The 27742-nt window shown below is 55.0% G+C and overlaps 4 protein-coding genes across 5 annotated transcripts in view; 2 read left to right on the top strand and 2 right to left on the bottom strand.

The window, feature by feature from the left end:
* Positions 1-4735, top strand: part of PTCH2 (patched 2) — a 15215-nt gene extending 10480 nt beyond the window's left edge. Inside the window, exons 12-23 of the mRNA XM_007450352.1 lie at positions 1-49; positions 327-452; positions 546-664; positions 771-1119; positions 1269-1581; positions 1673-1815; positions 1901-2081; positions 2209-2489; positions 2579-2716; positions 3769-3911; positions 3999-4098; positions 4472-4735. The exon at positions 1-49 is cut by the window's left edge and continues 22 nt beyond it. Of these exons, the coding sequence (XP_007450414.1) occupies positions 1-49; positions 327-452; positions 546-664; positions 771-1119; positions 1269-1581; positions 1673-1815; positions 1901-2081; positions 2209-2489; positions 2579-2716; positions 3769-3911; positions 3999-4098; positions 4472-4735 (2206 nt within the window). The remainder of the gene's footprint in view (positions 50-326; positions 453-545; positions 665-770; positions 1120-1268; positions 1582-1672; positions 1816-1900; positions 2082-2208; positions 2490-2578; positions 2717-3768; positions 3912-3998; positions 4099-4471) is intronic.
* Positions 4736-11656: 6921 nt separating this feature from the next.
* On the bottom strand, positions 11657-16768 carry BTBD19 (BTB domain containing 19). The gene is made up of 8 exons (XM_007450351.1): positions 16381-16768; positions 14917-15130; positions 14771-14824; positions 13531-13590; positions 13363-13431; positions 13154-13285; positions 12904-13029; positions 11657-12776 (listed from the first exon to the last, which is right to left on the bottom strand). The coding sequence occupies exons 1-8, from the start codon at positions 16464-16466 to the stop codon at positions 12642-12644; spliced, it is 876 nt and encodes a 291-aa protein (XP_007450413.1). The 5' UTR covers positions 16467-16768; the 3' UTR covers positions 11657-12641.
* A 1887-nt stretch (positions 16769-18655) lies between these two features.
* DYNLT4 (dynein light chain Tctex-type 4) lies at positions 18656-19309 on the top strand. Its single transcript, XM_007472186.1, is given in 1 exon segment — positions 18656-19309. A coding segment is annotated over 1 exon segment (654 nt).
* Positions 19310-19322: 13 nt separating this feature from the next.
* On the bottom strand, positions 19323-24399 carry PLK3 (polo like kinase 3). Of its 2 annotated transcripts, none has more exons than XM_007450349.1 (15): positions 23948-24247; positions 23680-23787; positions 23469-23585; positions 23200-23329; positions 23031-23118; positions 22143-22238; positions 21857-22055; positions 21619-21745; positions 21334-21425; positions 20999-21092; positions 20779-20862; positions 20523-20685; positions 20236-20365; positions 19944-20057; positions 19323-19836 (listed from the first exon to the last, which is right to left on the bottom strand). In XM_007450349.1, the coding sequence occupies exons 1-15, from the start codon at positions 24155-24157 to the stop codon at positions 19645-19647; spliced, it is 1944 nt and encodes a 647-aa protein (XP_007450411.1). In that variant the 5' UTR covers positions 24158-24247; the 3' UTR covers positions 19323-19644. The 2 variants fall into 2 exon arrangements, with proteins under 2 accessions (XP_007450411.1, XP_007450412.1); XM_007450350.1 differs by having other exon boundaries at positions 19327-19836; positions 21625-21745; positions 23948-24399.
* Between the last annotated feature and the right edge of the window lie 3343 nt (positions 24400-27742).

Raw genomic sequence — 27742 nt, 5'->3', positions numbered from 1 at the left:
CCTGCTGGCACATGCCTTCACAGAGGCTCCACCTGGCACCCCTCTCCAGGTGAGGCCTCGTCCTCCAGCCTGGGCTCATCTGAGGCAGTGCTGCATAGGGGCTCAGAGCCTCTTGTTTTGAGTGACCTTGGGCTGGTAATTAACCTCTCTGTGCCTCGTTTCCGCATCCGTAAACAGGGGTAATCATAGTGCTTGTGTCGTAAGGGTTGTAGTGAGGATCGGTGAGGTAACACAAGTCGAGTACTTAGAACAGTACGATAGATATTAACTGCTATGAGGCTCCTTTCCCCCGCTTTGCCGTCCTTCACTCTGCCTTGTCCTGACAGGAGCGCACAGGTGAGTGTCTGCAGCGCACAGGCACCAGCGTTGCACTCACGTCCATCAACAACATGGTCGCCTTCTTCATGGCCGCCCTAGTTCCCATCCCTGCACTGCAGGCCTTCTCCTTGCAGGTGAGGCCTCACAAACGGGCCCCGGGCTCAGGGTGAGCGTGGAGCCGGAGCAGGCTTCATCCAGGCTTTGTGCCCCTCCTGTCCATCCCGCAGGCGGCAGTAGTGGTTGGCTGCAACTTTGCAGCCGTGATGCTTGTCTTCCCAGCGGTCCTCAGCCTGGACCTGCACCGGCGCCACTGCCAGCGCCTTGATGTGCTCTGCTGCTTCTCTAGGTATCCCTACCCCACCAGGCCATCCTTCCTTGGCCCCATCCCGTCCTGTCCCTTCAGCAGCATTTCCAGGCACAGACCCATCACCCTCTCTCTCTGCCTCTTCCAGCCCCTGCTCTGCTCGGGTGATTCAGATTCTGCCCCAGGAGCTGGGGGATAGGACAGTACCAGTGGGCATTGCTCACCTGACTGCCACTGTTCAGGCATTTGCGCACTGTGAAGCCAGCAGCCAGCATGTGGTCACCATCCTGCCTCCCCAAGCCCACCTGGTGCCCCCGCCTTCTGACCCACTGGCCTCTGAGCTCTTCAGCCCAGGAGGGTCAACACGGGACCTTCTAGGCCAGGAGGAGGGGACAAGGCAGAAGGCAGCCTGCAAGTCCCTGCCCTGCGCCCGCTGGAATCTTGCCCATTTCGCCCGCTCTCAGTTTGCACCCTTGCTGCTCCAGTCCCACACCAAGGTAAGCCTCCGGGCCCAGGCAGGTCAAGGTGAGACACAGCAGAGGCTTCTTAGGTATCTCTGGGCCCCAAGAAGGGAAGAGGGCTTAGCCCAGCATCTGAGGGCCCAAGGGTATCCCTGGGCCTCCAGCTTAGTTGCCGTTTCCCACAGGCCATGGTGCTGGTACTTTCTGGGGCTCTTCTGGGCCTGAGCCTCTATGGATCGACCTTGGTGCAGGATGGGCTGGCCCTGACAGATGTGGTGCCTCGGGGCACCAAGGAGCATGCCTTCCTGAGCGCCCAGCTCAGGTACTTCTCTCTGTACGAGGTGGCCCTGGTGACACAGGGTGGCTTTGACTACGCCCACTCCCAACGCGCCCTCTTTGATCTGCACCAGCGCTTCAGCTCCCTCAAGGCAGTGCTGCCCCCACCGGCCACGCAGGCACCCCGCACCTGGCTGCACTATTACCGCAACTGGCTACAGGGTGAGAGGCGAGGAGACCGGCAGGGAGGGCTGCGGCCTGCAGGAGCTCCCAGAGCTCCAGGCCAACCGGACCCCACCCTGTTTTCTCCCAGGAATCCAGGCTGCGTTTGACCAGGACTGGGCTTCTGGGCGCATCACCCACCACTCATACCGCAATGGCTCTGAGGATGGGGCCCTAGCCTACAAGCTGCTCATCCAGACCGGGGATGCCCAGGAGCCACTTGATTTCAGCCAGGTTAGGAGAGGACTGGAAGGGTCAGGGAGCAGCCAGGGGCTCCAGGCCCCATGGGCCCAGCCTTCAGCTCTCTCTGCCTCTGCAGCTGACCACAAGGAAGCTGGTGGACCAGGACGGGCTGATTCCACCTGAGCTCTTCTACATGGGGCTGACCATGTGGGTGAGCAGTGACCCTCTGGGTCTGGCAGCCTCACAAGCCAACTTCTACCCCCCACCTCCCGAGTGGCTGCACGACAAGTACGACACCACCGGGGAGAACCTTCGCAGTGAGTCCCAGGGGAGCCTGCAGAGCCTAGGCCTGGGCCCACACAGGCCCTACCCTAAGGCCCTGCCCACTGCTCCCTGTGCTTACTGGCCACCCCTCCCTCTCCTTCCGTCCCCTCCCCTCCACAGTCCCAGCGGCCCAGCCCCTGGAGTTTGCCCAGTTTCCCTTTCTACTGCACGGCCTCCAGAAGACTGCAGACTTCGTGGAGACCATTGAGGGGGCCCGGGCAGCGTGTGCCGAGGCAGGCCAGGCTGGGGTGCACGCCTACCCCAGCGGCTCCCCCTTCCTCTTCTGGGAGCAGTATCTGGGCCTGCGGCGCTGCTTCCTGCTGGCAGTCTGCATCCTGCTGGTGTGCACTTTCCTCGTCTGCGCCCTGCTGCTGCTCAACCCCTGGGCAGCTTCCCTCATAGTGAGTCCTTGCAGGGGTGGGGCTGGAGAGACCCATAGCTCCCCACCCTGCCCTGCCCAGGAGCCCTGGGTGAGCCCTGCCCTCCCCAGGTACTGGTCCTGGCAGTGATGACCGTGGAGCTCTTTGGCATCATGGGTTTCCTGGGCATCAAGCTGAGCGCCATCCCCGTGGTGATCCTTGTGGCGTCTGTAGGCATTGGTGTCGAGTTCACGGTCCATGTGGCTCTGGTGAGCACAGGCACTAGGGGAGGGGTGGGCCAGCTGATTTGGTATTCAACAAATATTGATCAAGCACCTACTGTGTGCTAGGTACTATTTAAGAACTGAGGAGACAAGAGCACTACAGACGGGCTTTACCTTCAAGGTGCTTATTCTAGAGCATAGAGATAAGCAATAAACAAGTAAACAAACAAATAAATAAGCAGCCATTTCAATAGAGAGGAGGGACAAAGGCCTGACCAGAAAGGGGTGAGGACAGAATGGAAGGTGAGAAAATGGGAACCAACAATTCTTTTGGCTGGATTTACAGTGAAGAGGATCAGAGAAATGGGGTGGTAGCTGGATGGCAAGATCCCACCAAGACAGAGATATTAGAACAGAGGCAGGCAGGCCTCTCTCACAGCCTCATGGTCTCTGGCAGAGGAGGAGTATGGGTGGGGTGGGGGGCGTGGACCAGCTGGCAGCTCCGGCACAGACCTGGCCAGACCCCGCAAACAGCTCCCTTCTTTCTTCCCCCATAAAAGCCTTATTATTTTTCCTCTTACAAGAATAATATATACTCCTTGGGAGACAAAAAATGTCAGCATGCTGGAAAGTACCAAGAAAGAATTAGAAATCCTCTGAAATGCCACCCCTAGAAGTTATCACTTTGGTGTCCATCCTTCTAGACCAGGGGTTGGCAAACTTTTTTCTGTAAAGGACCAGATAGTAAATATTTTAGGCTTGGCAGGCCATATCGTCTCTGTGGCGACTCTGCCGGGGTAGCCCAAAAGCATCCATAGATACTATGTGCACGAATGGGTGTGGCTGTGTTTCAACAAAACTTTATTTACAAAAAAACGTGGGACAGACTGTAGTTTGCCAACCTATTCTAGACATCCCTGTGTCTCACTCATCTATACAGTGTTACCTATATGGACTCGTGCTTGCGTCCTGGGCAGCTCCCAGGGACTCGGTTCACCTGGCCTTCTGTGGGCCAAGGCATGGGTGAGCCCTGGGGACACAGATGAGCTGGCCATGTTTGGCCAAGGAGCAGCTCCAGGACCACTTTATTCCCTTAGGGCTTCCTGACCTCCCAGGGTAGCCGGAACCTCCGGGCTGCCCGGGCCCTAGAGCACACATTGGCCCCGGTGACCGATGGGGCCGTCTCCACATTGCTGGGTCTGCTCATGCTTGCTGGTTCCAACTTTGACTTCATTGTAAGGTAGGGGAGGGCTCGGGGCAAGGAGGCAGGGCTGGCCTGCACTGGCTGCAGGACCTGCCCAGACTGACCGGCCCCACACACCCCCAGGTACTTCTTCGTGGTGCCGACCGTACTCACACTCCTAGGCCTCCTCCATGGGCTCGTGCTGCTGCCTGTGCTGCTGTCCATCCTGGGCCCCCCACCCGAGGTGACCACCCTCCTTCTGCTCCCAGCCCAGGGGACGGGGTGGGGCAGAGCCAGGGCAAAATGCCCTCAGCGGCCAACAGACAGGGCTCAACTCACAGGGACCCCTCCCCATAAGTACCACCAACTGAAGGTGGCAGCCTCCCCCTTCGCCCAGGCATCATGTCTCTACCCCTCAGCCCTCCTGACTTCTTCATGGGACCCACCTTAGCCATTTAGGTGCAGGGTTTGCCCCAGACCTCGACATCCTGTCCCTTGTCAGGTCTCATATCCTGCTGGAAGCCGCTAAAGACCCCAGCTTCCCAACCAGGGAGGTGCTGAAGGGGGCTGCGTCCCCAGTAGCCCCTGGGCTCACTGGGGCTGGTGTCTCCCCCAAGGTGGTACAGATGTACAAGGAGAGCCCGGAGGTCCTGAGCCCACCAGCTGCACAAGGAGGAGGGCTCAGGTGGGGGGTAGCCCCCACCCTTCCCCAGAGCTTTGCCAGAGTGACTACCTCCATGACCGTGGCCCTCCGCCCACCCCCACTGCCTGGTGCCTACATCCACCCGGCCTCTGAAGAGCCTACTTGGTCCCCTGCTACCACACCAGCTGCCAGTGGCTCCAGCAACCTCAGTTCTAGGGGACCATGTCCAGCCACCTGATGAAAGAGCAGCTGAAGCATGGAGACCCTGTTCAGGCCACATGAAGGCACTGGGAAGCCATGGGGGGTTATTGAATGCAGGGCGGACTCCTGGAGAGCCCTGCTGCTGCTGCTGTCTGCCTCCATCCCCTCCCCGACCCAGCCATCACAGACCTCCCTGAGATCCACACAAAACCACCACCCTCTAGGCTGTGAGCAGCCTTGCACACCCGGGTGCTCCGTGCCTGTGCCCGTGACTGGGTGGGGTGAAAGCCAGCAAGCACTTCAGGCTGCAGTGCAGCCCTGTCCCCCCTCCCACGCGGCCCTGCTGCCCCCAGCAGACCAAGCCTGAGGCATCCTCTAGCACCCTTCTCCAGTCCTGGTCCCCCACTGCTTGCTGACTCCTGGGTAGGCTCTCTGTATCCCTGCCCACCTCTTACCACATAAATTATTTATATGGAGATGTTTATTTTTGTAGTTTGTATAGATGTTAGCTATGCTGAAAGTTTTATTTTTAAAAGTGAAATATATTCTATATGAACTCATCTCAAATGACTTTGGCGCTTTGTTTTCAGATAGAGCTGTGAGTTTGCAAGTGGAGGCGTCGGGGCCGCAGGTCGTGGGGCTACCCTAGTCCTTGGTGTGTTTATTCACCTGGCACGTGAAGATGATGTTCAGCCAATGTGTTGGTCATATACGTGGTGACAGGGTCTGGCTGAAGTGCTTAGTACACAAAGTGATACAAATGTTTTTGATGTCAAACCCCACCGTGTGGCTTTCAGGGCCATCATAAGCCAGCCTTGCGCACCTCTCCAGACTCATCACCCACCTTCCTTTGTGAGTGGCATGGAGGGATGGGCAGAGGGACACAGCCAGGCAACAGGTGAGAGGAGAAGTGGAAGCAGATCAAGAAAGTGTCTGAGGGAATTCCCTGGCGGTCCAGTGCTTAAGACTTGGGCACTCTCATTGCCGGCCCGGGCCCGGGTTAGACCCCTGGTTGAGTTATTAAGATCCCACAAGCCGTTCAGCCAAAATTTAAAAAAAGAAGAAGAAGGTGGCCGATTGAAACAGAGATGGGGATAGCAGGGAGGTATTTTAGGAGTTTTGTGCCCAGACCAACCTCCAAGGCAGAGGCCTCTGCAAGTCAGCAGTCAGCTTGGCGCCCCAGAGGCATCTTTGGCCAGACAGCTAGGGGATCAGTAGGGGCACTGTTGAAATTGAGGTTGCATTAGCAACCAGTGAGGCTCTGTATTTAAGCTGTTTGTTCTGTGAAGGTTGAACAGGCCCACTATACAGAGGCCTGGACGATTCTGGCCACACCCCTGGGTGTAGAGTGCAGAGTCTCATCTGACGCACACGAGGTGGGGGAGGTCTTTTATTGCCCTTCTCCAATTATCCCAGGGCTCGGTCTCAACTGACACATATACACACCCTGGGTTCCAGCCACCCACTCACCAGGAACGATCCCACCCCCAGAGTACCACTTTCTCACACTCCACCCCATCAGGCCAAAATCCAGAAAATCATGTTCTGACTGACCAAAAGTGGGCAGGGAGGTTGGGGCGGGGGGAGGGGAAGACTTCCGCAGCTGAATCAACACTAAGGTGCTTGAGAAGACTTAAGAGAAGCAGGCGGTTGGCTTGGAACCTAGAGTAGGGGATGCATCCAGGATGCCCAAGGGATGGACACTGGATTTGGAGCCAGTAGTGTTTGGGTCACTTTGGAGGGGCTTTTGGGTAGAGCAGGAGAGCTCACCAGGCTGGAATAGTGCAAAAGATGTCACTCCATCGGTGTCACTTACCAGCTGAGTGACCTGGAAAAGTCAGAGAACCTCTCTGAGCCTCAGCTTCTTCATCTGTGAAATGGGATGATTAGAGCCTATCTTGTAGAGTACTAGTTTTTCCTTTCAGGATTTTAAATGAAATATCTATGTAAGACATCACCCGGCTTCCCATAGGTGCTCTCTATTTCTGTAGTTTGTGGGATATTAGCTATGCTGAAAGTCTGTGCTCCAACTGCATGCTTAGTGAATAACCCTGAAACACTGCCCAGTGTCCTGGTGTGGCAGCAGCTGAAGGATTCCAGCCAGTTGGAGCCGGACCACCCCAGGAATGGTCAGTTCCGGGGCACTGACCCCAGCCAGTCTTGGGGACAAGTCCCAGTGTTTGCAGGACAGCCCACCCTGTGTGGCAGTGCACACTATTCAGCCCCGTTCATGGCTCCCCATCACTGATATCACAAGATCACAGCCAAGCCCTTTCCAGGCCTAACTCCATCTAGCCTCTGCCATCATCCCAGCTCTCTCAGGACAGCGACTGGCTGGATTCACACCCTCATTCAGACACACCACACTCTACTCCAGACAGACTGATTACTTTCTATGTTCACCACCCATAACTTCACAGAGGCCATTCCCTCTGCGGAGAACACGTTTCCACGCCCATAAACCCGAACCATCCTTCCAGATAACTTGGATGCCATCTCCTCCAGAAGGGGTGGTGACCTGCCTCCTACATGGTCCCAAAGTCCCTGAGTGTCTGTGCTTGACCGTTTCTGCTTCTGTCCCTAGAACAGGGTTGGGGGCGGGTGGGGGGAGGGGTGGTCCCTGAGGGTACCGAATGGTAGGACTTAACTCAGCCTGGGTAAGGAAGCGCCGGCTCCCGGGCGGACCCTCAGCGACGAGAGAGCGCTGCAGCCCTGGGGTCCCCACGGTGCCGCGCTGCCTGGCCAGCGGCTGGTGCTGGCCAGCGGCTGGTGTCGCCCAGCGGCCGGAACGGCCTGCGATTTGCATACCCATGGTGCACCACGAAAAGACAGTTTCATGCTGCTTGAGTTCCCCCCCACGGGGTTTGTCCGCTGTTGCAGAGGACAGTGCCTATTAGAAATCTATGGTCTGTGTAAATCCCACGCAGGGAGCGCGAACTGCGCAGGAGCGGAGCAATCATAAGTGAGCTGAGTGTTACGTTGTTCTGGGAGTGTTCCAAGCGGAAGCGAGTAACCATATTGTGGTTTTTCTTCAGATCGTATAGAATTTTCGCCTTTTACTGACGATTTCCATGGAGGGAAACAGTTTTGAGAGTTTATTTTTTGAGGTTGCGTATTTTAGTGGGGGTACATATTGGAGTTAAAAAATGAGAAGTTAATGTTTGATCCTGTGTTTTAACAACTTGTCTGTAATTACCCGGGGGAATTTAGACAAAAGTTCGTGTCGGATGTTGGAGTTCCTTTCCAATCATTCACTTCGTTTTGCGAAGTGTGCCTCTTTTACTTTTCTGCTGGTTTCTCTCCAAGGCTTCGCAGTAGGTGATGAAGTTCACGAAATAAAGGAAGGCGTGAAAAAGCACCTAACGTTTTTGGCTCGACATATAGCGACACAAATCAAGCGCAACAGTGTTCATTTCCAATCAGGTTTATTGGTTCCCTTCCCAAAAATAGCAGAGGAGGCAGTTTGGTCAGATTGTTCCCGTTCAATGCTCGCTCGATGCCAGTTTTCCGTGTAAATATACACGGTTCCTTCTCTTAAGGAGTTTAAGTTTTTGGTGAAACCAAGAACTAAAAAAAAAAAAAAATTGGGTACAGAATCTCAGTGAAAAGTGCTCTACAACAAGAGCATTATTGAGAGGACAGGGCTAGCTAGCAAATGTGGTTCTCTTGTTCCTAGGTCTTAGATCTACCTCACGGTAGGGCAAGTTACCTAGATCTGTGGCTTTAAGTAAGTATCATCTCCTACCTGGTGTCCTCCGAATTCACAGCCATCAGTTGCTCCCACTGACTCTCATATTCAAAGTATATGCTTCACACAACCGCATACGTTTTACTTCCTCCAGTGCTAGCAAGCTGCTCCAAGAGTTCTTGGATTCCGGCAATAGTCTCCCAACCCCCACCTCACTCCCTTGACCGTCTTTGTCCCAATCCTCCATACAAAGGCCAAGTAATTGTTTAAAATGTAAATCCGATCACACCACCACGTGGCTGTGTAACATGTTTTTTCTTCAGAGTGCAAACCCGCCCCGGAATATCATACATGCATTTCTTTACTTGTCTGCTCTTTCTCCTCCTAGAATGTAGGTTCTGTGAGGCAGAGACTTTACCTGATTTGTCCTCTGATAGATCCCATGACCCTAAATCAATGTCTAGCACATGAACACTCAATGAATATTTGTGTAACAAATGAATGAAGAGATTTATTTTCTAAACACATATACTGTCCCACTACAGTCCTAAGCAGTTTACAAAATTAATCTTCCTGAGAACCTAAATAGATTCTATTTTTATCTCCATTTTATAAACAAAGAAACTGAGGCATAGAAAGTTAAATAGCCTCAATCAAATCACAAAGCCAGAAAATGATGGAGCTGAGATTCAAACCCAGGCAGCTTGGCTCCAGAAGAGGCATTCTCTTCATCACTGTGCTACTTAGCGATGGGGTTCAGGACATGCTATCCTAAAATATGGCACCTCCACATATTGAGTATTTTAAGCTGAAGGAGTTTGAGAAAACAGGAAAGTCATTCTGACCTCCCCACTCCCTCAATGCCCGACACACACACACACACACACACACACACACACACACACCATGAAACAGGTCATAAAACTCTCAAGTGAGAGCTGCTCTTAGTATACCGAGAGGTAAGGAGCCTCGTCTCCAAGGACAAGGAGACTCTGAGAAGAATTCTAACGAGCAAGTGTTGCTAAATTCCCCCCAGATTACTACCCTTTAACCTAGCATAAAAATACTCAGGCTTAACTGTTTCTTTTGGTCTTCATTTCCTTATGAAGGCTCCCATGTCACGTAAAAACTTACATTAAATAAATGTGTAGGGACTTCCCTGGTGGTGCAGTGGTTAAGAAACCGCCTGCCAATGCAGGGGACACGGGTTCGAGCCCTAGCCTGGGAAGATCCCACATGCTGCAGAGCAACTAAGCCCGTGTGCCACAACTACTGAGGCTGCACTCTAGAGCCCGCGAGACACAACTAGTGAGCCCTTGTGCCACAACTACTGAAGCTCGCACGCCTAGAGCCCATGCGCCACAACAAAAGAAGCCACCACAATGAGAAGCCTGAGCACCGCAACGAAGAGTAGCCCCCACTCACCACAACTAGAGAAAGCCCGCACGCAGCAACGAAGACCCAAAGCAGCCAAATACAAATAAATAAATAAATTTATTTTTTTTTAATTGTATGCTTTTCTCCTGTTAATTGTTTTTGTCAGTTTAATCTTCAGATCCAGCCAAGGACCTGAAGAGGAGCAAGGAAAACTTTTTCCTCTCAATATTACCTTTTCTTTTCAGCAAAATGAATCACGCTCTACTTGGTCTTCACTGTGCTTTTCTTACCAAAGATCATGGATTTCTTTTTTGTTTGTTTTTTAATTTTAGCTGCGCTGGGTCTTTGTTACAGCATATGGGCTCTTCGTTGCAGCACACGGGCTTCTCTAGTTGTGGCGTGCAGGCTTAGTTGCTCCGCGGCATTTGGGATCTTAGTTCCCAACCAGGGGTGGCACCCGAATCCCCTGCATTGGAAGGCGGATTCTTAACCACTGGACAACCAGGGAGGTCCCAATCATGGATATTTTTTAATATCACTGTAGGAATATACCATAGTTAATTTAACCAGTCCTCTAGGTTAAACCAGTCCTCTAGGACTAGTTTGTCTTCAATTTTCATTATCCAAACAAAGTGGTACTGAGGGTAACCACATTTTCAGTCTTGAGAATTAATAGCAAATAACTATTTTTAATCCATGCACAATCTATTTTTACATAAAATCCCTGAGAAAGAAGAATATTTTTTTCCAATTAGGGACCTCCCTGACGGTCCAGGGTTAAGACTCCACACTTCCACTGCAGAGGGCACGGGTTCGATCCCTGGTTGGGGAACTAAGATCCCACAAGGCGAGAGGCACAGCCAAAAAAAAAAAAAAAAGTTAATTGTCCCTAATTTCACACTGATAGTATCTTTTTTTTTTTCTTTTTTGGCTGCGCTGGGTCTTTGTTGCTGCACGCGGGCTTTCTCTAGTTGCAGTGAGCGGGGCTACTCTTCGCTGCCGTGCGGGGGCTTCCCATTGTGTTGGCTTCTCTTGTTGCAGAGCACGGGCTCTAGGTGCGCGGATTTCAGTAGTTGTGGCACACGGGCTCAGTAGTTGTGGTTCATGGACTCTAGAGCACAGGCTCAGTAGTTGTGGCGCACGGGCTTAGTTGCTCCGCGGCATGTGGGATCTTCCCAGACCAGGGCTCGAACCCATGTCCCCTGCATTGACAGGTGGATACTTAACCACTGCTGCCACCAGGCAAGCCCCACACTGATAGTATCTTAATGGAATAAAATAACATTTAAATAAGAAAGCAAAGTCATCACTGAACATTTACAGAGCACTGATTATGTGACAGGGACTGGGGAAGTAGAAATGAATAAGGCAACACTCCAGGCCCCAGAGATCTTTCTCCAGGGAGATTCAGAACCTCAAGAAGACAAAAATGTGTAACAAATGAATGGGGAGTCTTCAATAACCATGAAAGTAAATCCAGAGCTGGAGGACCATTGCCTTCAGGACCAGTGAATTTATGCAAAGGCAGTAGTTGAGAGAAGAGTTGCTAATGTTTGGAACCACTAGTAATTTTGAGTTCCCTAACAGTGAAATAGATTATATTTTGTCCTGAGGGCAGTGGGAATGTTGAGGAACTTAATAAGGAGAGTAGGGCTGACAATCTTACACAAGTCTGGCAGCAGTGTGGGAAATGGTTGGGGAGGGGGTCGCCGCTGGAGTGAAGGCAGGAGGATTAATAAGAGCCTGTGGCAGTGATTCCTGCCACAGATAGGACTGGCTGAACTGGGCTGAGAGAACTGAACCAACTGGAAAGATCTTGTAGGAGAGGAAAAATAATTTTCTCTCTACTCTCTGTGCTCTTGGCTGAGACCTTTGTAATAAGACATCTTAACAAGAGAAAACAAAAAAACCCAGAAGTTTATTAGCATGTATATCTCATGTATACATGGGAGATACCCAGGGGAAGATGAGTAACTCCCTGAGGTGGCCTAAAATAACTGCTTAAATACCTCCTTCAGCTAACAATAGAAAGAAAACCGTAGGGAGGTCAGTTACAGGAAGGCCATCAGGAAAAAGCACCAAAAGCAAGGATAAGGTTTATTAAGCAGATTTCACTGACTTCACCGGAAGATTCTCCTGTGAGTTAGTCATCCTGGTACAGAGAGGGAGACACCCTTACAAATGGAGATTTCCATTCTAAAAACTTCCCTTACAAAAGGGTAACTTCTCTGTTTTCAAAACTTCTCCCTTTTCTCAAAATAATCAGCTTAAAATAACCTTATGCCAAAAAGGCATATTTTGGGGTGGCATATTCTGCTAACTTTCAGCCTCTTAAAAGGTAGAAGCCACGGGAGGCAGATGTGAGGAAGAGGAATAAAGCAAGGATGAGCGGTAGACTTCTGGCTTGGGCACCCACGGAGATGAGAAACACGATGGGGGCAAAACTGGAGAAAGATGAGGGGCGAGCTCAATTTTGGATTGAGTCTGAGGTCTCTGTGGGACATTTAGAGAGAGATCGTCAGGAGGCAGGTCTGGAGTTAAAGAAGGGGCTGAGCTGAAACGATATGTGGGAATTAAAAGAGTAAACAGGGTGGGCGAGGGTGCCCAAGAGCCGGCTGTAACGCCAGAGCATAGCGCGAAGGAACCCACTTCCCGGCTTCGCGAGGGCCTTGAAGCCAAGGTTCAGCCCACCGACGCGCCGCTCAGGCCCGCTCTCCCCCGGAATCTCACCCACAGCCCCTGCGCGTGTCAGACTGTCGCCCCTCCTGCTCCCCGTTAGCCGGGCATTCTGGGAGCAGAAACCCGCTCCGAGCGCGGAGCATGTTGGGAGCTGTAGTTTAGGCGAGGCCCAGAATTCCTCGCAAGTCGCGGCAGTTGGTCACTTAAAGGGCAGGTCCAGAAAGCGATGATGCTCCCGGGGCAGGGTACCCCTCCGGCGGCGGCACGGGGCGCCCCGGGCCGCATCCCCTCTCCGCAGAGCATGGCATTTCCACGCCTCTACGATCTGTTCCACCTGCAGGGGAGGCGAGTCATGGCGGGGTCACGCAATACCTACCTCAGCCCGCAGATCCTGGGCTGCGCCCCCCGCCCTTCCCCCCACGCCGCGGAGTGAATCTGAGCCGTGTTCCCCGCGTCCGTACCGGGATGAGCGGCTCCCGCCGGTTCTGCTCTTCCAGGGCGCTCAGCTCTGCCGGAGCCAGCAAGGCCAGTCTCAGCTCCCGCACCACCGGGGCCGCCACCTCGGCCGCAGGCCGCTCCAGCACCGCCTGCCAACGCCAGCGTTGAGCCCAGGGGGGTGGGGGCACCTGCCCAGCCGCCCGCTCCCCGGGTTCCTGCGGCCCGAGCCTCCTTCATCGCCCCCACCCGGCGCTCCCCTCAGCTCCCGCTCACCGCGCCCACGCGCGCCCAGCTCCGGGCTGCCAGGACCAGCTCGGCCTCATCCACGCAGAGCTTGTCGCTGCGCAGCAGAAGCAGCAACGCGGGTGCCGACAGCTCCAGGAAACCACGGGTCCGGAGGGTCTCCTGTGGGTCCGCGATTGGGTCAGGGGGGAGCAGGATGAGGCGTGTGGGGTTGGGAGTATGAAGGTTGGGAGCTGTACCTGGCTGTGGGCCTCTATGAAAGCTACACAGCGCTCCTGCAGCGGTCTCAGGCCAAAGGATACGGCAATCTGAGAGCAGAATGAGGGACGTTGGGTTGGGTCTGGAGGGGCCATGTAGCCCGGCCCTCCACAGGGGGACCACCAGCAAGCCTGTCCAGCAACACCCACCTGCAGGGCCTCGCAAACCAGCTCCACATCCAGCACCTTCATCACAAACTGCAGGCACAGCTGGGAACAGAAACGAATGTGGGTTGTGCCCAAATGTCCCTGTTCCAAGACCCCAGCCCCAGTCCAGAAGCAGTGAGCAGGCTTGGAGCAGTGAGCCAGCCAGGCTTATAGCAGCCCCAGGCCCATACAGACCTCCCAGGCCAAGGGAGGCAGGGAATCACCAGGGCCTGAGACTTGGCAAACCTGGTGGAACTAGAAACTAGTAAAGCCAAGCCCAGCGACCTACCTTTTAGTACATTCCTCACTAATCAAGCTAGATAAGAGCCATGTGAAAATTCCACTCTCCCTTTCTCTCAGGACACTTATCTTTCTCCATGTGTTCCCCTCTGGACTCGAAGACACTTCTCTTTTAACCAGAAACTTGAATTTCATCCACAACACCTCTCTCTCACCCCCCGACATCCAAAAAAGCACTGGGTCATGACAATTCCACTTCTCTCAAAGCCATGCACCTCTCCCGGGCAACCACCGCCACCACCACCCCCCCTTACTGGACTGGTAAGCCCCAATCCCTTCTCCCCTTAGCTTCCAAATCCTCACTCCTTTATCTGAAACCTCATGAATTCCCTTCCACTGCCCTCTGGGTAAAAGAAGTCCAAATTCTTGAAAGTTCTGCAGGAACCAGCCCTTGGCACGCTCTCCAATCTCATATCTCCCTCTCCTCTCACACACTGAGTCCAGCCACACTAAATGTGTCACCAGCATCTTTTGTACCTCTGTCTCTGTAACTAGAATGCCATCTTTCCTCTCCCCCTCTGAACAAACTCCTACCTGCTCTACCCGATCCAACACAAATGTTTCCTCCTCTCTCCCTGGTGGCGAGACTAGAGACTCTCCGTACAGTCCCAGCACCATTTGCCCTTATCTGTCATACTTCTTATGGCCTTGGGTTAAGAGTTTTCTTGTGTCTGTCTCTCTTTGAAGAACAGGGATCAAGGCTAACTTATCCTGGTATCTACAGCACCATCCATAAACACCCCACATGCCCCCACAGCACACACAGGGCACGCGCATATCCGTTTGCACACAGGCACACATAAATGCCTATCTACACAGAGATACCCATACTTCTGTCTGTACCGGTGCACGTTGCTCTCCAGGCTAGCCGGTGTGTGAGGCAGGATAGGAACTGAGCCCATAGGAGGCGGGGGAAACGAGATGAGGCGCCACATAAACCCACCTCTCGCAGTTCCTCCAGCCCATACTCCACAGCCGCCGTCAGCACCTCCAGCACCTGCAGAGTGGGTGATTGGGGGAGTGGAAAGGAGTCTCCCCCGTCCCTCAGCCACCCCTCCTCCCACCCAGACCCCTGCCCGGTGGGCTTACGGAGTGGCGGTGCAGCTTGGCACTGTTGGTGTACAGAAACTCCAGCACTGCCAGGAAGGCCTCAGCTGGCACGGTGCTCAGCACCACAGGGCTAGGCACCCCGGGGCCCGGCTCTGAGCCCAGAAGTCGCTGGAAGAAGTTGCATCTACATGCCAACAAGCACCGGTGGGCAAACACCTCCTGCCGTTCTTGACCGACCACAAAGCGAACATCACTGTGGGAGAGAGGGGCAGAGAACCAGGAAGAGGAGGCCAGAGTCTCTGCGCAACTCTAGGCTTTGCCTTTGCCCAACTCCGTTTCCTTATCTGCCCTGTAAAAGAGACAGTCCCTCCAGCCGAAGGTCTGGGTCACACAGGCGTGGTTCTAATTCCAGCTCCACCTTGTGGTGCCTAGGCAAGAGACTTCCTACTCATTAACTCTCAGCTTTCTCATCCCTGAAACAGGATGCGAATCCCAAACCCTAGGAGGTGGCTGTGTTTGATCAATTGATCACTGAGGGGGCACCAGGGCTGATACAAGGTTGATCCCAATACCCCTCTCCTGCCGGCTAGCCTGTGTCTTGGGGGAAGGGAAAGGCTTCTCCTCCACAGACTGCAAACTCAGCTTTTTCAGCCTCCTCCAGACAGGAGAGGGTAGGGTTGGGGGTGCAGAGTGCACCGGCTGCAAATAGACACGTCAGTGAGGCACCATCATGAGGCCGGACCACATTTTCCATCTTCACGATCACTACTGGCCCAGCCTCTGGGCCTCTGAACAGCATAGCGGGTAGGAAGCAGGAGATGAAGCTTGAGCTTCCTGGAGCCTCCCAGTCTCAGGTCCAAGGCCTGGGGGTTCCCACTGCTCAGACCAGACTGTGATGCCCAAAGAAGTAGGGTTATAGGAGTCACCGACCCATAGGGAGGGGCCCAGCTCTGAGGCAGTGGGAATAGAAAGCTGCGTTCTAGTTCTCCTGACCAGCGTTACCCCCGTACTCTGTCCCTTGGTTTCAGACAGCACAGCATCCTGGGCAGGCAGTGAGCCCCAGGCAGCACCCTTGAACTGCCTCCTGTCTGCAACTCTGGCTCAGTCTCTTGAGCTTTGTTCCTCTTGTGAGTCCGCAGTTCCCAGAGCAGGGTTATCTGCTCCTCTGCCTCCCTAGGGAGGCACTCAAGTTACATTCCATTTCTCAGGGTCCTGGGGGCAGAGGGCTCTTCTCTGCCAGGAGCCTAAGATCCAAAACAGGAAGGCCTTTCCCTGAGGTCACATAGCTGCTCTGAGCTCCGGGCCCCAGTGCCCCCACCTCTGGCTCTCGTAGACACTAAGCGACCAGTAGTTATCCTCTACACTTGACTTCCCCAGACTGAGTTCACCAGGGAGGAGGGTCAAGTCCTAATTCCCCACTTCCTCTGTACCCAGAGCTTCCTCAGAGTCAAGGGGCCCAGCAGAGCCAGCTAGGGAAAACCCACAAACAGGGCCCCCCCTCACCTGTATAGGGGGTTGTTGACGAGGCTTCGGAGTGCTGTGGAAAAGGGCGCAGCCTCCCCGTGCACAATCAGTCCTGGGGTCTCCATGGGTGGGGTAGGGCAGGGGAGTGAGCAGGAGGAACAGCCTAGGAGGCCTGTTGTCTGCTGGTCCGTGGGAGGCGGTAGGTGGAAGGAGCAGGAGGCCTGGTTGAGCCCTAAAGCTGGTGAGGAGCTAGAAAGGCCCGAGAGGGAGGGGCAAGAGCTTGGGAGGCCTGTTTGCTGAGAAGCTAAAGTTTAGGAATGAGGCAGGAGGCCCAGGTTCCTGAAGGCATCAGAGGCCAGTGGAGGAGGCCAGAGGCTTGGCTTGGGGATGGGGACTCAGGGAGGGGATCAAGAGAGGCCAAGGTAGATCGGACTGGACTCGGGAGGAGAGGCTGGCTGTGGATGAGGCCCCAGCTGGGAGCATGCCCAGGCAGCGCTGGGGTGGGAAGCCTGTGGGTTTCCACGGAAACTAGAGCCCAGCCAGAGACGAGGCCCCGCCCAGCTCCCACAGGCCCAGAGAAAACTTCAGCCCTAGAGGGGCCCTAAGCAGAGTCAGAGGGTCTTGGCACCCTGGCCCCTGCCTGTCCTGGGTTCAGAGTTCAAACTCCCTGCCCCCTCCCACCCTCCCCCCAACAGGCACACAGGGTCAAGATCAGGCTAGCCAGGCCTGGGGAACCCCCCTCAGCGGGGAAAGTCCTTGTCCCTATGGACCGTTTTCAGGGCCCAGACCTGGCTTGTTTGGGAGGTGGCAGTACTGTTGCTCCCAGAGGGGGGTCAGGTGAGGAGGTGTCACCTCTGAAAGAGGAGTCATTGGTCTCTGGCATCCTTGAAATGCAACCGAAGGCGGGGGTGGCAATCTGAGCAGTAGGGCACACAAGAGGTGTGGATAGCTGGGGACAAGCCCCAGGGCACTGCGGACAGCAGGGTGCACTTAGGAGTGGAGTCATCACTGTTGCTTGCATCAGGTCTGTGTTCGGATGGGTCTCCCTTCCCCCTCCCCCAGCCCTGAATTGAGGAAGTCATCCAAGCCACACCCTAGCTCTGCACAGGGAACGGAAAACCTTTGCCCTAGTTGAGGCTGACGGGGAGATGGTGACAGGGATGGGGGCAGGGCGGGGGTGGGGTGGGGGGGACTCCTTCCCGTAGGCCCAGGTCCGGATTTCTGAGGGGCCTCCCCCACAGCCTCAGGGTTTCCCCATATCCCAGGCCCTCTGAGACTTGCTGACAAGTGGAGAGCCAGTCTTCACAAGGGGTGAAATGGACAGTGGGTCAACAGCTCTGGGGTGGGGGGACACCAATCTGACCAGAGCCCCTCTCTACATCTGCCCCTTCAGTCATACTTGTATGCCCTTGGGCTCTAAGCCCCTGCTGATCCCTCTCCCCTGATGACTCAGTCACCTGGCACGTGCTCATAGTAGGAACACTCCCAGGTTAAGCCAGAGCCAGGACAGGAAAGAGGGAACCGGGAAGAGGGGAGTGCTTGCCCAGTAACCCATGGCAACTCCACAACAAAGGCAAGGGGCCCTTAACCTCCCGCCTGCCAGCCAGGCCAGCAGGGCAAGGGCTGTTAGGAGAGAGCTTGGAGGCCAAAGGCTACAGGTGACTCAGGTGTCTGAGGAGTTTCGGGAGAAGAGGGCAGCCATCCCAGAATTGATTCTGGAGGTAGGGCCAGAAGCCAAAAGCGGAGAGTGGAAGGACCATCCTGAGTCACCTGGCCCCAGCCGCAGCCAGTTGTAGGGGATCTTTGTGCCAGCCACCATAAGAGCAGGTAGGGGTGGAGGATGTCTGGATTCAAGACTCACAGGGCTAGAAGGATCTGTGGGGGATGAAGGAGTTGGGTCTGTCTGTCCCTCTCTCTGGTCAGGGGGTGGAGGCGCCACTGTCTAGGCTGAGGCAGAGGGCAGATACACCTCCCCCTTCTGCTGGTGAAGTCAGGTGGGAGAAAAGGAGGTGTACCTCGAGGTCATTTAACTAACTTCCATAGTGCCCAAGGAAAGTGGAGCTCGGGGGTAGGGATAGTAAGATGATAGTCTGAGCAGCATCTCTCCCCTTATTGTGTCCCTAACAGCCCTTAACCCTCTAAGCACCTAGGAATCCACGCAGCCCCGGACTACTTGATTCACCTGTCCCCCAAAAAACAGGTAAGAAGGGATTAGGGGTTAAAAACTCATCATTAAGTAAGAGACGGGATGGTGTACAGAGACGGCCAGTGAGGGCCATCCCGTCCAAGCGTGGGTCTTCCAGCCGGCAGGTCCATGGCTGGCAGGCCTGTGCCCTCCGGACACGAGGAGGAGGAGACTGCCAAAGACCATGGGCTGAAACAATCACCAGCGCGGCCTCCAGGCCGTCTGCCCAGCATCGATGAGACCTGACCAGACGGCACGGGCCCGGCCTCCCGCCGTGGCTCCGTGCTAGGTCTGGCCTCGTCCTTTTCGCGCCGCAACTCGCTGGCCGGGCCAGGCACAGGTCTAGGGGGTCGGCGCCCATCCCTGGGCCCCTTGCCCCCTCTAGGCTCGCGGGTCAGCTCCTCTGGCTTACCCCTGGTGGCCGCCCGCTGGGCAGCGCCCTCGTACCGCACGGAGTCGGCGCCACGGGAGCGCTGTGAGGCTGCGTGCGCACAGCGGGCCCTGGAAGCGGCGTTGGAGGCAGGATTGCGCGACGCGTGCTACTCCCACGCCGAGGCCGGGCAGCGGGCGCCGGAGCTGTGTGAGCTGGTGCGCCTGCGCGCGCTCAGCCCGACGCGCTACAAGCTGGTGTGCAGCGTGGTGCTGGGGCCACGCACCGGCCAGGGCGTGCGCGTGGTCAGCCGCGCGCTCTGGGACTGGGCGCGCGACAGGCCGGCCACGGCCGCGGCCACCAATGCCTCCTTCTTCGCCGTGGCCACGGTCCACAGGCTCTACTGCGAGTGAAGACTCCGAGTTTTGCAAAAACAGTTTATTATACCAGGAGGAGGCCCTCCCTGGGGCTCACATCCCAATAAATAAATGTCTGTCAATAAATAAAAGTGGTTCATAAATAACGCCCCCTAGCGGGGGGCTAAGGCTCAGGCTTTTCTTGGAGAAGGGGTAGGAGGCCGCCTCCAACCCCAGTAAAGCTGGTCCCTGATTCCCTGGGGGATTCGGCCCAGAGCCCCCAGTGAGGCACCAAAGGAACAGGGAGGGCCACAAAGGCAAGGGCCAGAGCCTTACAGGCACAGGCGTCAGGCCTGAGGGCTTGGGTAGTGGCCGGCCCCGCAGGTTGGGGCCTAGACTGGGCAGCGGTCCCGGAGCAGGCGCAGAGCATAGCGGAGCCGCTGCCTCAGGTCTGGGGAGCAGCCCAGCTGCTGAAGGTGGGAAGCAAGGTAAGTACAAGCACTGCGATTGCGGGCCACAAAAGTCACAAGGAGAGGCTCCCAGCCACTGAGGATCAGCTTGGTGTGGTCTCCGTAGAAGTTCACCTGTGCGCAGGAGGGTGGCACTGATCAGGGCCTAAGGCCCATATTGTTTCCTCCCCAGCACCCTGGACCTCCCAGACCTTACCCCCAACTCCAAGAGGAGCTCTTACCTGGATGGTGCCATCACTAAAGAGCATGAGTAGGGCCTGATCAGTCTTGACCCACTGCAGCAGGAGTGGGGGGACAGGCACCTCCACCTCTTCCACACTGGGCAGATCTCCACCCTGAGAGCAGGGGCAGGTCACTTGTCTGACATGAGTCAGTCCTCTCTCCATTCATGTCTCCCTTAGAGGTTCAGCCTCTAGCTGCAGCACCCACCCCCTCGCCCACCCACCCCCAAAGGGGAACAGAAAGGGATCAGGATGTGTTCGTCCTCAACGTGCCCCACCCCAGTCCACAAACCTTCATGAGGCGCTGCTCCATGTAGGAGGCAAAATACCTCAGGACACCCAGCTGAGGCTGCAGGGCCCGAGGCACAGCACCCACAGAGAAGGAAAAGTGCTTGGTGCTGGTGGGGTCGTAGTGCACAGTCCTGGAGGGGAGGAGATGGAGACAGAAGTCAGATGGAGCCCTGTACCCACGCCCCTCCCCTGAGAGACTGCAGGTCCGGGAGCCCAGGAGCACACACCAAGGTACAGCCCTGCTGAGTACAGTGGGCTGGATACAAGACACCCCGTGACACCACTTACTTTCTGTTGGCTGACAGGGCCATGTGTGTGCCATTGTTGAAGAGCACAGCCACACGGCAGCTGGACAGTTGATACCCAAAGCCAAACTTGTTGGAATAGTCAACCCACTTGCTGACCCACACCAGAGGCTCTGGCTGGGCCAGGGGAGCGGGGTTCTGTTCAGCTGTCATGGAAGAGGAAGGAATGAGGACCTGTTCCTGGCCTCCCAGTCAAAGAACTCCCACCACCATTCACATACACCAGACGCCAGCCTCACCTGGGGACATGAAGGCCAGGCAGTTTCTCAGAGCACAGAGGGCTGACTCCACCACTGTGGCCACAGTCAGCCCTTCTTCAAACCCTGAAGGGAACAGGGCACTGGGAATTAGGCAGTAGTCCCCCAGGTCCTAGACAGTGACTCTCCACCCACTCCTTCCCTTTGGGCCTGGTCTCAGGCCCAGCAACCTCTAGCACCCTTCACCCTCCTGGTGGCTCACCATCTCCACTGCTCGCCAGTGTCCCACGGGGTGAACTGTCCTCAAGTGCTGTCTCTACCAGGCTGACGGGGGCTGGACCTGAAGCTGCCGGAGCCTGGAGGGTTGGGTGGAGAAAGGGAGTGAGATAGGCCCCGAAGTCCAAATCCTTGAGAGTCCATGGCCCAGCCCTGCCCTGGCACCCGGGGCACCCCAGGTCAGCCCTGCCTGGCTGATGAGATACAGCCAATTAGGCCACCACGAGGCTAGATGTTTCATCAGCCTCTTTTATCCCAGGCTTCCCGCAGCTGCTAGGGTGGGGGTGAGTAAGGGGAACACTGTCCACGTGAGCACCTCACCTCGGGCCTGGCATCCTGATGGCCAATGGACATCCGAGTGAGGCTGTTCACCAAACAGGAGACTTCGTCCCGCTCCTCAGGATGGTTCTTATCTGGGTGGGGCGAGATAGAACCCTCAGAATCCTGTCCAGCCCCCCTGCTGCCCGCTGGGATGATACTGTTAGGCATACCCACGTGCCTGTGTAACACATGCTCTCCCCAGGGACTCAGACTCACACCCTCACGTGTACTTGACAAGCCCCTTGCCGCTCTGAACCCTCAAAACCACTGACATCCCAGACTCACTTTTACTCTTCTTCCTCCCAAATAGGCTCTTGGTAACTTTGACAAACAGAGTCCTAGCTGGGTTAAGGGGTGTCAGGTCTGGGACTGTCACACAGCTGCTGACAGGGAGCCGGTAGGGGGTGTAGCCCTGAAGAGAGAAGGCATGTAAGCAGAGAAGAGCAGCCCAGGGGTCCTGTCACCTGCTCCCATTCAATCCCCTGGGAATCCACAGATTGGACATGTCTGGGGGGCCACAAACCTTGGTAAAGAAGTTGTGGCGCAGGATCTGGTCAATTGAGGGGCGGTCTTGGGGTGAGGCTCGAAGGATGGTGGCCAGGAGCTGCCGGGCAGGCAGTGAAAGGCTGGCAGGCAGCGTGTAGTGAACCTGTTTGATGCAGCGGTATGTCTCCTTCAGGTCAACTGTCTCAAAGGGGGGGCTCCCACATAGCAGTGTGTACCTGTGGGGCAGAGAAAGGGGGTCAGGAGTAAAGTGGAACATATGCCTCCCTGGGTACCCCCTGTGTGCACATGACCCTGGGACTCACATGACACAGCCCAGGGACCACACATCTGCCTCAGGGCCGTGGCCCTGTCTCTGCAGCACTTCTGGGGCCACATAGTTGGGGGTGCCACAGATGGTCCTGAAAGGGGGTAGGGAAGAGCAGAGGACACAGTTCAGAAGCAGCCTGGCTGGCCCCTCATCCCTGCCCCCACTGTGAGTCCAGACAAAGCAGCTGCCTGTCACCAAAGGCCAGAGAACTCCTGCTTGTTCTGAGACAATGGATGCCAGGGATGGCAGCTGAGTCCCTGCCCACCCGCCTGGCCCAGCTGCTCAGCTGCTCTGCAGGACAGGGGGAGGCCCTGACCCCCAACCCAGCCCCCTCCTCCAGGGTCAACAGAGGGTCCATCACTGATCCCTTCCTCCTTCCCCCACTCCCGTCTGTCAGACACCCATACAGGCTGTCACCTCCTATGGTCTGTGGCACACACACCAACACCAGCTGTCACGTCCCCCATAAACACTCAACTACCACACATGCTATCTGTTTTACACCCAGTCTTCATTGCCACAGCAGGTTATCGTGACACACGGGGTGCCATGTCCCATCATCCCTACACTCTCAGTCCATCTCACACACTCTTATGTCACCATCCACATTCACACAAGATCAGTCATACACCTCCAAGAGTCCTTACACCCATCTGTCTCGGGGACTAAACACACAGAGGACCCACAGCCTCTCCATCATTCCCATTCACCCAGGCTGCCACTGCCACCATCTCACACACACACACACAACCCATCATCCTTTCCCATCTATTACACAGACACATCAGGCAGTCATCGTGCCTCCCACATACATATTTAGTGTCTGTCACGCACGTCATCTGTGTCACACAGACTGTGGCCACCCCCCTCCTCAAACACTCACTTCTTCCTATGCTCCGGGGGCTCCAATCTGGTTGCCAGCCCAAAATCCCCCATCTTCAGTTCCATGTTTTCAGTGATGAAAAAATTTCCTGGACCGGGGTTGAGAAATGTGTCAGACGCCTTTTTCTCTGCCTCCCCAACGCCCCATCCTGTTGGCCCAGGAGTCTCACCCAGCTTGAGGTCTCGGTGCAAGATGCCTCGCTGGTGCAAGTACTTGAGTCCGGAAAGGATCTGCCGAAGGTAGTAGCGCACTTCTGGCTCCAACAGGGTGTGCCGGGCCTTCCAGATGTGGGCCAGGGACTGCAGAGAGCCACTGCCTCAGCCCCTCGTCTGCCCTCCCGGATCCTCCCTCCATTTGTGCTTGCTGAGGAAGAGCAGGGCTCCAACTTTGGGTCTTAAGGTCCCCATTCCCTCCCCCACCTCCATCATCATCCCTCACCTTTCGGCTGCAGAGCTCCAGGAAAATGTATATGTTGTCAGCATCCTCAAAGTGGTGCGAGAAACGCACAATGTGGCGGTGCTGCAGGCCACGGTGCAGCTCAATCTCGTTTAGGATCTGCAATGGGGACGCGGGGTTGTCATCCGCAAAGGGCTCCCACGCCACTGTCCCCACCCCACCCGTCGTCTGCTGGGACTGGGTCCCGGCTCACCTTCTCACGCTGATGCGGCTTGGTGATGCGGCTCTGCGAGATGACTTTGACCGCGTAGGCATTGCCGGTCTCTGTGTCAGTGGCCTCGTAGCAGCGGGCGAAGCCCCCCTATAAGGAGGGGGCATCAGGCAGGGCGCTCCATGGGAGCGCCAGGACAGGCCACCAGAGGTTCCCGCGCCGAGGCCAAACGCCCCTGCCACGCCCCGCGCGGGCAAAGAGGCCGGCAGGGTCCCCCCTCTACCCTCGCTGACACCACCCCCCAGCTCACCTTGCCCAAAAGGCGGCCTCTGAAGTAGGTGCGGCCGCTACGCGGGTCAGTGATGAGGCGCCCAGGGTCCGGCGCCAGCGGCCCGGCCAGCACCTCCGGCTCAGATCCTGGCATGGGACGCCCAGGAGGTCCGGGCCCGGCGGGGGGCGCTGGTGGGGCGGCAGCACGCTGGAAGGGGCGCGGGGACAGGAAGCCAGCCGCGGGCTCCATGAGGGCGGTGCGGCGCTGCGCGGGCCCGGCTAATTCTGGCTTCCGCCAGGCCGCGACAGCGCGTAGCGCTGGCTGGATTTGCTACGCGGCGCTCGCGCCCGAGAGAGCCCAGCGTTTTTATCAATGAACGCCTGCCCCCTCCCTGGCGTCTCGTCATTAAGAGCCCGCCCCCTTCCTGGAGGCGAGTCACCAAAAAGCCACGCCCTTCCAAGGGCCTTACGTCATCAACAAGCTCCTCCTCCCACCCATGCACCCGGAGGCCCAGCTTCCTGCTCCAGCCTTGAAGACGCAGCCATACCGCTAGTCACCATGCTGGTGGCCATCAGGATGTAGGAGCCAGCTGTGTCCCCGGTCCCCTACCTACCTGGTGACTGAGAGTCCCTCTAATGGGGGTCCTCTTTTCCCTCATCCTTGGGGGCTTGCTGAGGTCCGAGGGGGCCTGGACATCTGGGGAATCTCCCTGGCAACTAGATGGACTAACGTTCCAGCCTGGAGGACAGAGGCAGGGGCGGCGCTCGCTTTTGCCTGAGCTCGTCACCAACACTCCCCCTTAAGTGCGCGGGAATTTGCGCGCACTGGCACTGGCCACGCCCTTGGACAAAGCCCCCAGGCTCAGGCCAGTGCTGCCCCCCTTAGGACCTGAAAGGAATTGCACGCGCCCAGCTGGGCTTGCCTGGCGTGGGGAGGAGCGTGGAGGCCTGGGCTCCTATGTTGAGTTTTGGGGTCAAACAGCCTGGCATTCAAGGCTTTTGACATGAGCCAGGCCACATCTTTCGCTGTCCACATCCACACCTTTGATGGGCAGATCTCAGGTTCTGGACATCCACTGCCCTTGGTCAGCAGCCAGAGGCCAGAAAGTGAGGAATGGGAATAGTATTTTCTCAAATCTAGCAATAGACAGTTGGGCAGGTGGTCCCCGGGCCATCTGAACCCCTAAATCTGGTCTATGCCCACCGTTCCCAGGGCCAGAGACAGAGAGATGGGGACTTTTTCAAAAATTTACTCTATTTGAAGTATAGTTGATTTACCATTTTGTGTTAATTTCTACTGTACAGCAAAGTGATTCAGTTATACATCTATATTCTTTTTCATATTTTTTCCATTATGGTTTATCACAGGATATTGAATATAGTTCCCTGTGCTCTACAGTAGGACCTTGTTGTTTATCCATTCTATATATAATAGTTTGCATCTGCTAATCCCGAACTCCCAATCCATCCCTCCCCCACGCCCTCTCCCCCTTGGCAACCACAAGTCTGCTTTCTATGTTTGTGAGTCTGTTTCTGTTTCGTAGATAAGTTTATTTGTGCCACATTTTAGATTCCACATATAAGTGATCTCATATGGTATTTGTCTTAATCTTTTTGACTTGCTTCACTTGGATTGATAATCTCTAGGTCCATCCATGTTGCTGCAAATGGCATTATTTCATTCTTTTTTATGGCTGAGTAGTATTGCACTCTATATATGTACCACGTCTTCTTTTTCCATTCATCTGTCAATGGACATTTAGGTTGTTTCCATGTCTTGGCTATTGTAAATAGTGCTGCAATGAACATTGGGGTGCATGGGTCTTTTTTTTTAATTAATTAATTAAATTAATTTCTGGCTGCGTTGGGTCTTCGTTGCTGCACATGGGCTTTCTCTAGTTGCCGCAATCAGGGGCTACTCTTCGTTGCGGTGTGTGGGCTTCTCATCGCGGTGGCTTCTCTTGTTGTAGAGCACGGCCTCTAGGTGCGTGGCCTTAGTTGCCGCGCGTGGGCTCAGTAGTTGTGGCGCACAGGCTTAGTTGCTCCGCGGCATGTGGGATCTTCCCAGACCAGGGCTCGAACCCGTGTCCCTTGCATTGGCAGGCAGATTCTTAACCACTGCCCCACCAGGGAAGTCCCGCATGTGTCTTTTCGAATTATAGTTTTCTCTGGATATATGCCCAGGAGTCGGATTGCAAGATCATATAGCAACTCTATTTTAGTTTTTCGAGGAAACTCCATACCATTTTCCATAGAGGCTGCACCAATTTACATTCCCACCAACAGTGTAGGAGGGTTCCCTTTTCTCCACAGCCTCTTAAATGATGAAAAGTGTTATTTGTAGACTTTTAAATGATGGTCATTCTGACTGGTGTGAGGTGGTAGAAAGGTGGGATCTTAACCCCTCTGAATCCCAGGATCACAGGCTTCTTCCTGGGCTTGTCCTTTCATCTCTCTGTGCTCACTCTGTACCATCCAATCAATTATTAACCTGTTCAGTCCTCAAAGATCTGAGAGCACCTAGTAAGTGCCAAGCACTGTGTGTATAAGATTGGTCAAGGTTGCAGCCCTCATTTAGTTTACATTCTGCTTGATGGAAACAGATAATAGGCAAGTATATAAACAAGGTAGCTGCAGGCTGTGAAAAGTGCTGTGAAGGAAGTAAACATAGGAGCAACCAAAGAGCTTACCTTAGAAAGAGCAGCCAGGAAATTCAACAAATATTTATTGAGTACCCAATTCCTGTCAGTTTTATCTTCCAAATATCTCTGAAATCTATGCACTTTGCTCCATCTTCCCCAAGCACCCTAATCTGGGTCACAGTCTCTCAGGTTGGGATAATTGCTACAGCACCTTGCTGGTCTCCCTGCCTTTAGTCTCATCTCCATTTCAACCTCTCGCCATATGGATATCCCACCCAGTCCCTCATCAGGCCCACAAGAGCCTGCTTCTCTCACCTTGCCTTCCATGCCCCCTGAATGGAGAACCAAACCAGCCAGAGAGGTGGAGAAATATTAGTTCAGATGAGTGAGGGGGAGAGGGGAATGGGGGTGGACAGGAAGGCCTTAAGTGCCATACTCTGGAGTTTGGTCTTTATTCTACAGGTCAGCAATTTTCTGACCTGTAGAATAAAGGGGGGTAGATGGTAGAGGTGAGACCAGAAAAAGCAAATCCACAGGGGAAGTGGGGCTGAGGCATGTATAATTTGATAAGGCATATTTGATATTGCAATCTTTTAATTTTATTTATTTATTTATTTTGGGCTGTGTTGGGTCTTTGTTGCTGTGCTTTCTCTAGTTGCAGCAAGCGGGGGCTACTCTTCGTTGCGGTGCGCGGGCTTCTCATTGTGGTGGCTTCTCTTGTTGCGGAGCATGGGCTCTAAGTGCGTGGGCTTCAGTAGCTGTGGCACGTAGCCTCAGTAGTTGTGGCTCGCAGGCTCTAGAGCACAGGCTCAGTAGTTGTGGCACATGGGCTTAGTTGCTCCGCGGCATGTGGGATCTTCCCGGACCAGGGCTCAAACCCGTGTCCCCGGCATTGGCAGGCAGATTCTTGACCACTGTGCCACCAGGGAAGTCCTGATATTGCAATTTTATATTTGGAAAATAAAGCAAAATGTCTTTGTATGAGTTTTCTAGGGTTGTCATAACAAAATACAGACTAGGTGGCTTAAACAACAGAAATTTATTTTCTCACACTTCTGGAGGCTGGAAGGTCAAGATCAAGGTATTGACAAGGTTGATTTCCTCTGAGGCCTCTTTCTCGGTTTGTAGATGGTGGCAGTCTCCCTCTGACTTCACATGACCTTTTTTATTTTGGAGCCCCCCAGAGCCCCACC

Source organism: Lipotes vexillifer, unplaced genomic scaffold, assembly GCF_000442215.2.
Source record: "Lipotes vexillifer unplaced genomic scaffold, Lipotes_vexillifer_v1.1 scaffold961, whole genome shotgun sequence".
Classification (NCBI taxonomy): Eukaryota; Metazoa; Chordata; class Mammalia; order Artiodactyla; family Lipotidae; genus Lipotes; species Lipotes vexillifer.
The sequence above is the reverse complement of the archived record's forward strand: the minus strand, read 5'-3'. Positions and strand labels throughout refer to the sequence as shown.

Excerpts from the sequence above, each read along its gene's own strand:
- BTBD19 (XM_007450351.1), bottom strand. The coding sequence starts at position 16,466 with ATGGAGACCCCAGGACTGATTGTGCACGGGGAGGCTGCGCCCTTTTCC. Across the intron at positions 13,030-13,153 it reads GCTGGGCGCGCGTGGGCGCG|GCGGTGCTGGAGCGGCCTGC; the intron begins GTGAGCGGGAGC and ends TGGCGTTGGCAG. Across the intron at positions 12,777-12,903 it reads GGCGGGAGCCGCTCATCCCG|GTGGAACAGATCGTAGAGGC; the intron begins GTACGGACGCGG and ends CCTCCCCTGCAG.
- PLK3 (XM_007450349.1), bottom strand. The coding sequence starts at position 24,157 with ATGGAGCCCGCGGCTGGCTTCCTGTCCCCGCGCCCCTTCCAGCGTGCT. Across the intron at positions 23,788-23,947 it reads GAGGCCGCCTTTTGGGCAAG|GGGGGCTTCGCCCGCTGCTA; the intron begins GTGAGCTGGGGG and ends CCCTCCTTATAG. Across the intron at positions 22,239-23,030 it reads CCCCCGGAGCATAGGAAGAA|GACCATCTGTGGCACCCCCA; the intron begins GTGAGTGTTTGA and ends ACCCCCTTTCAG.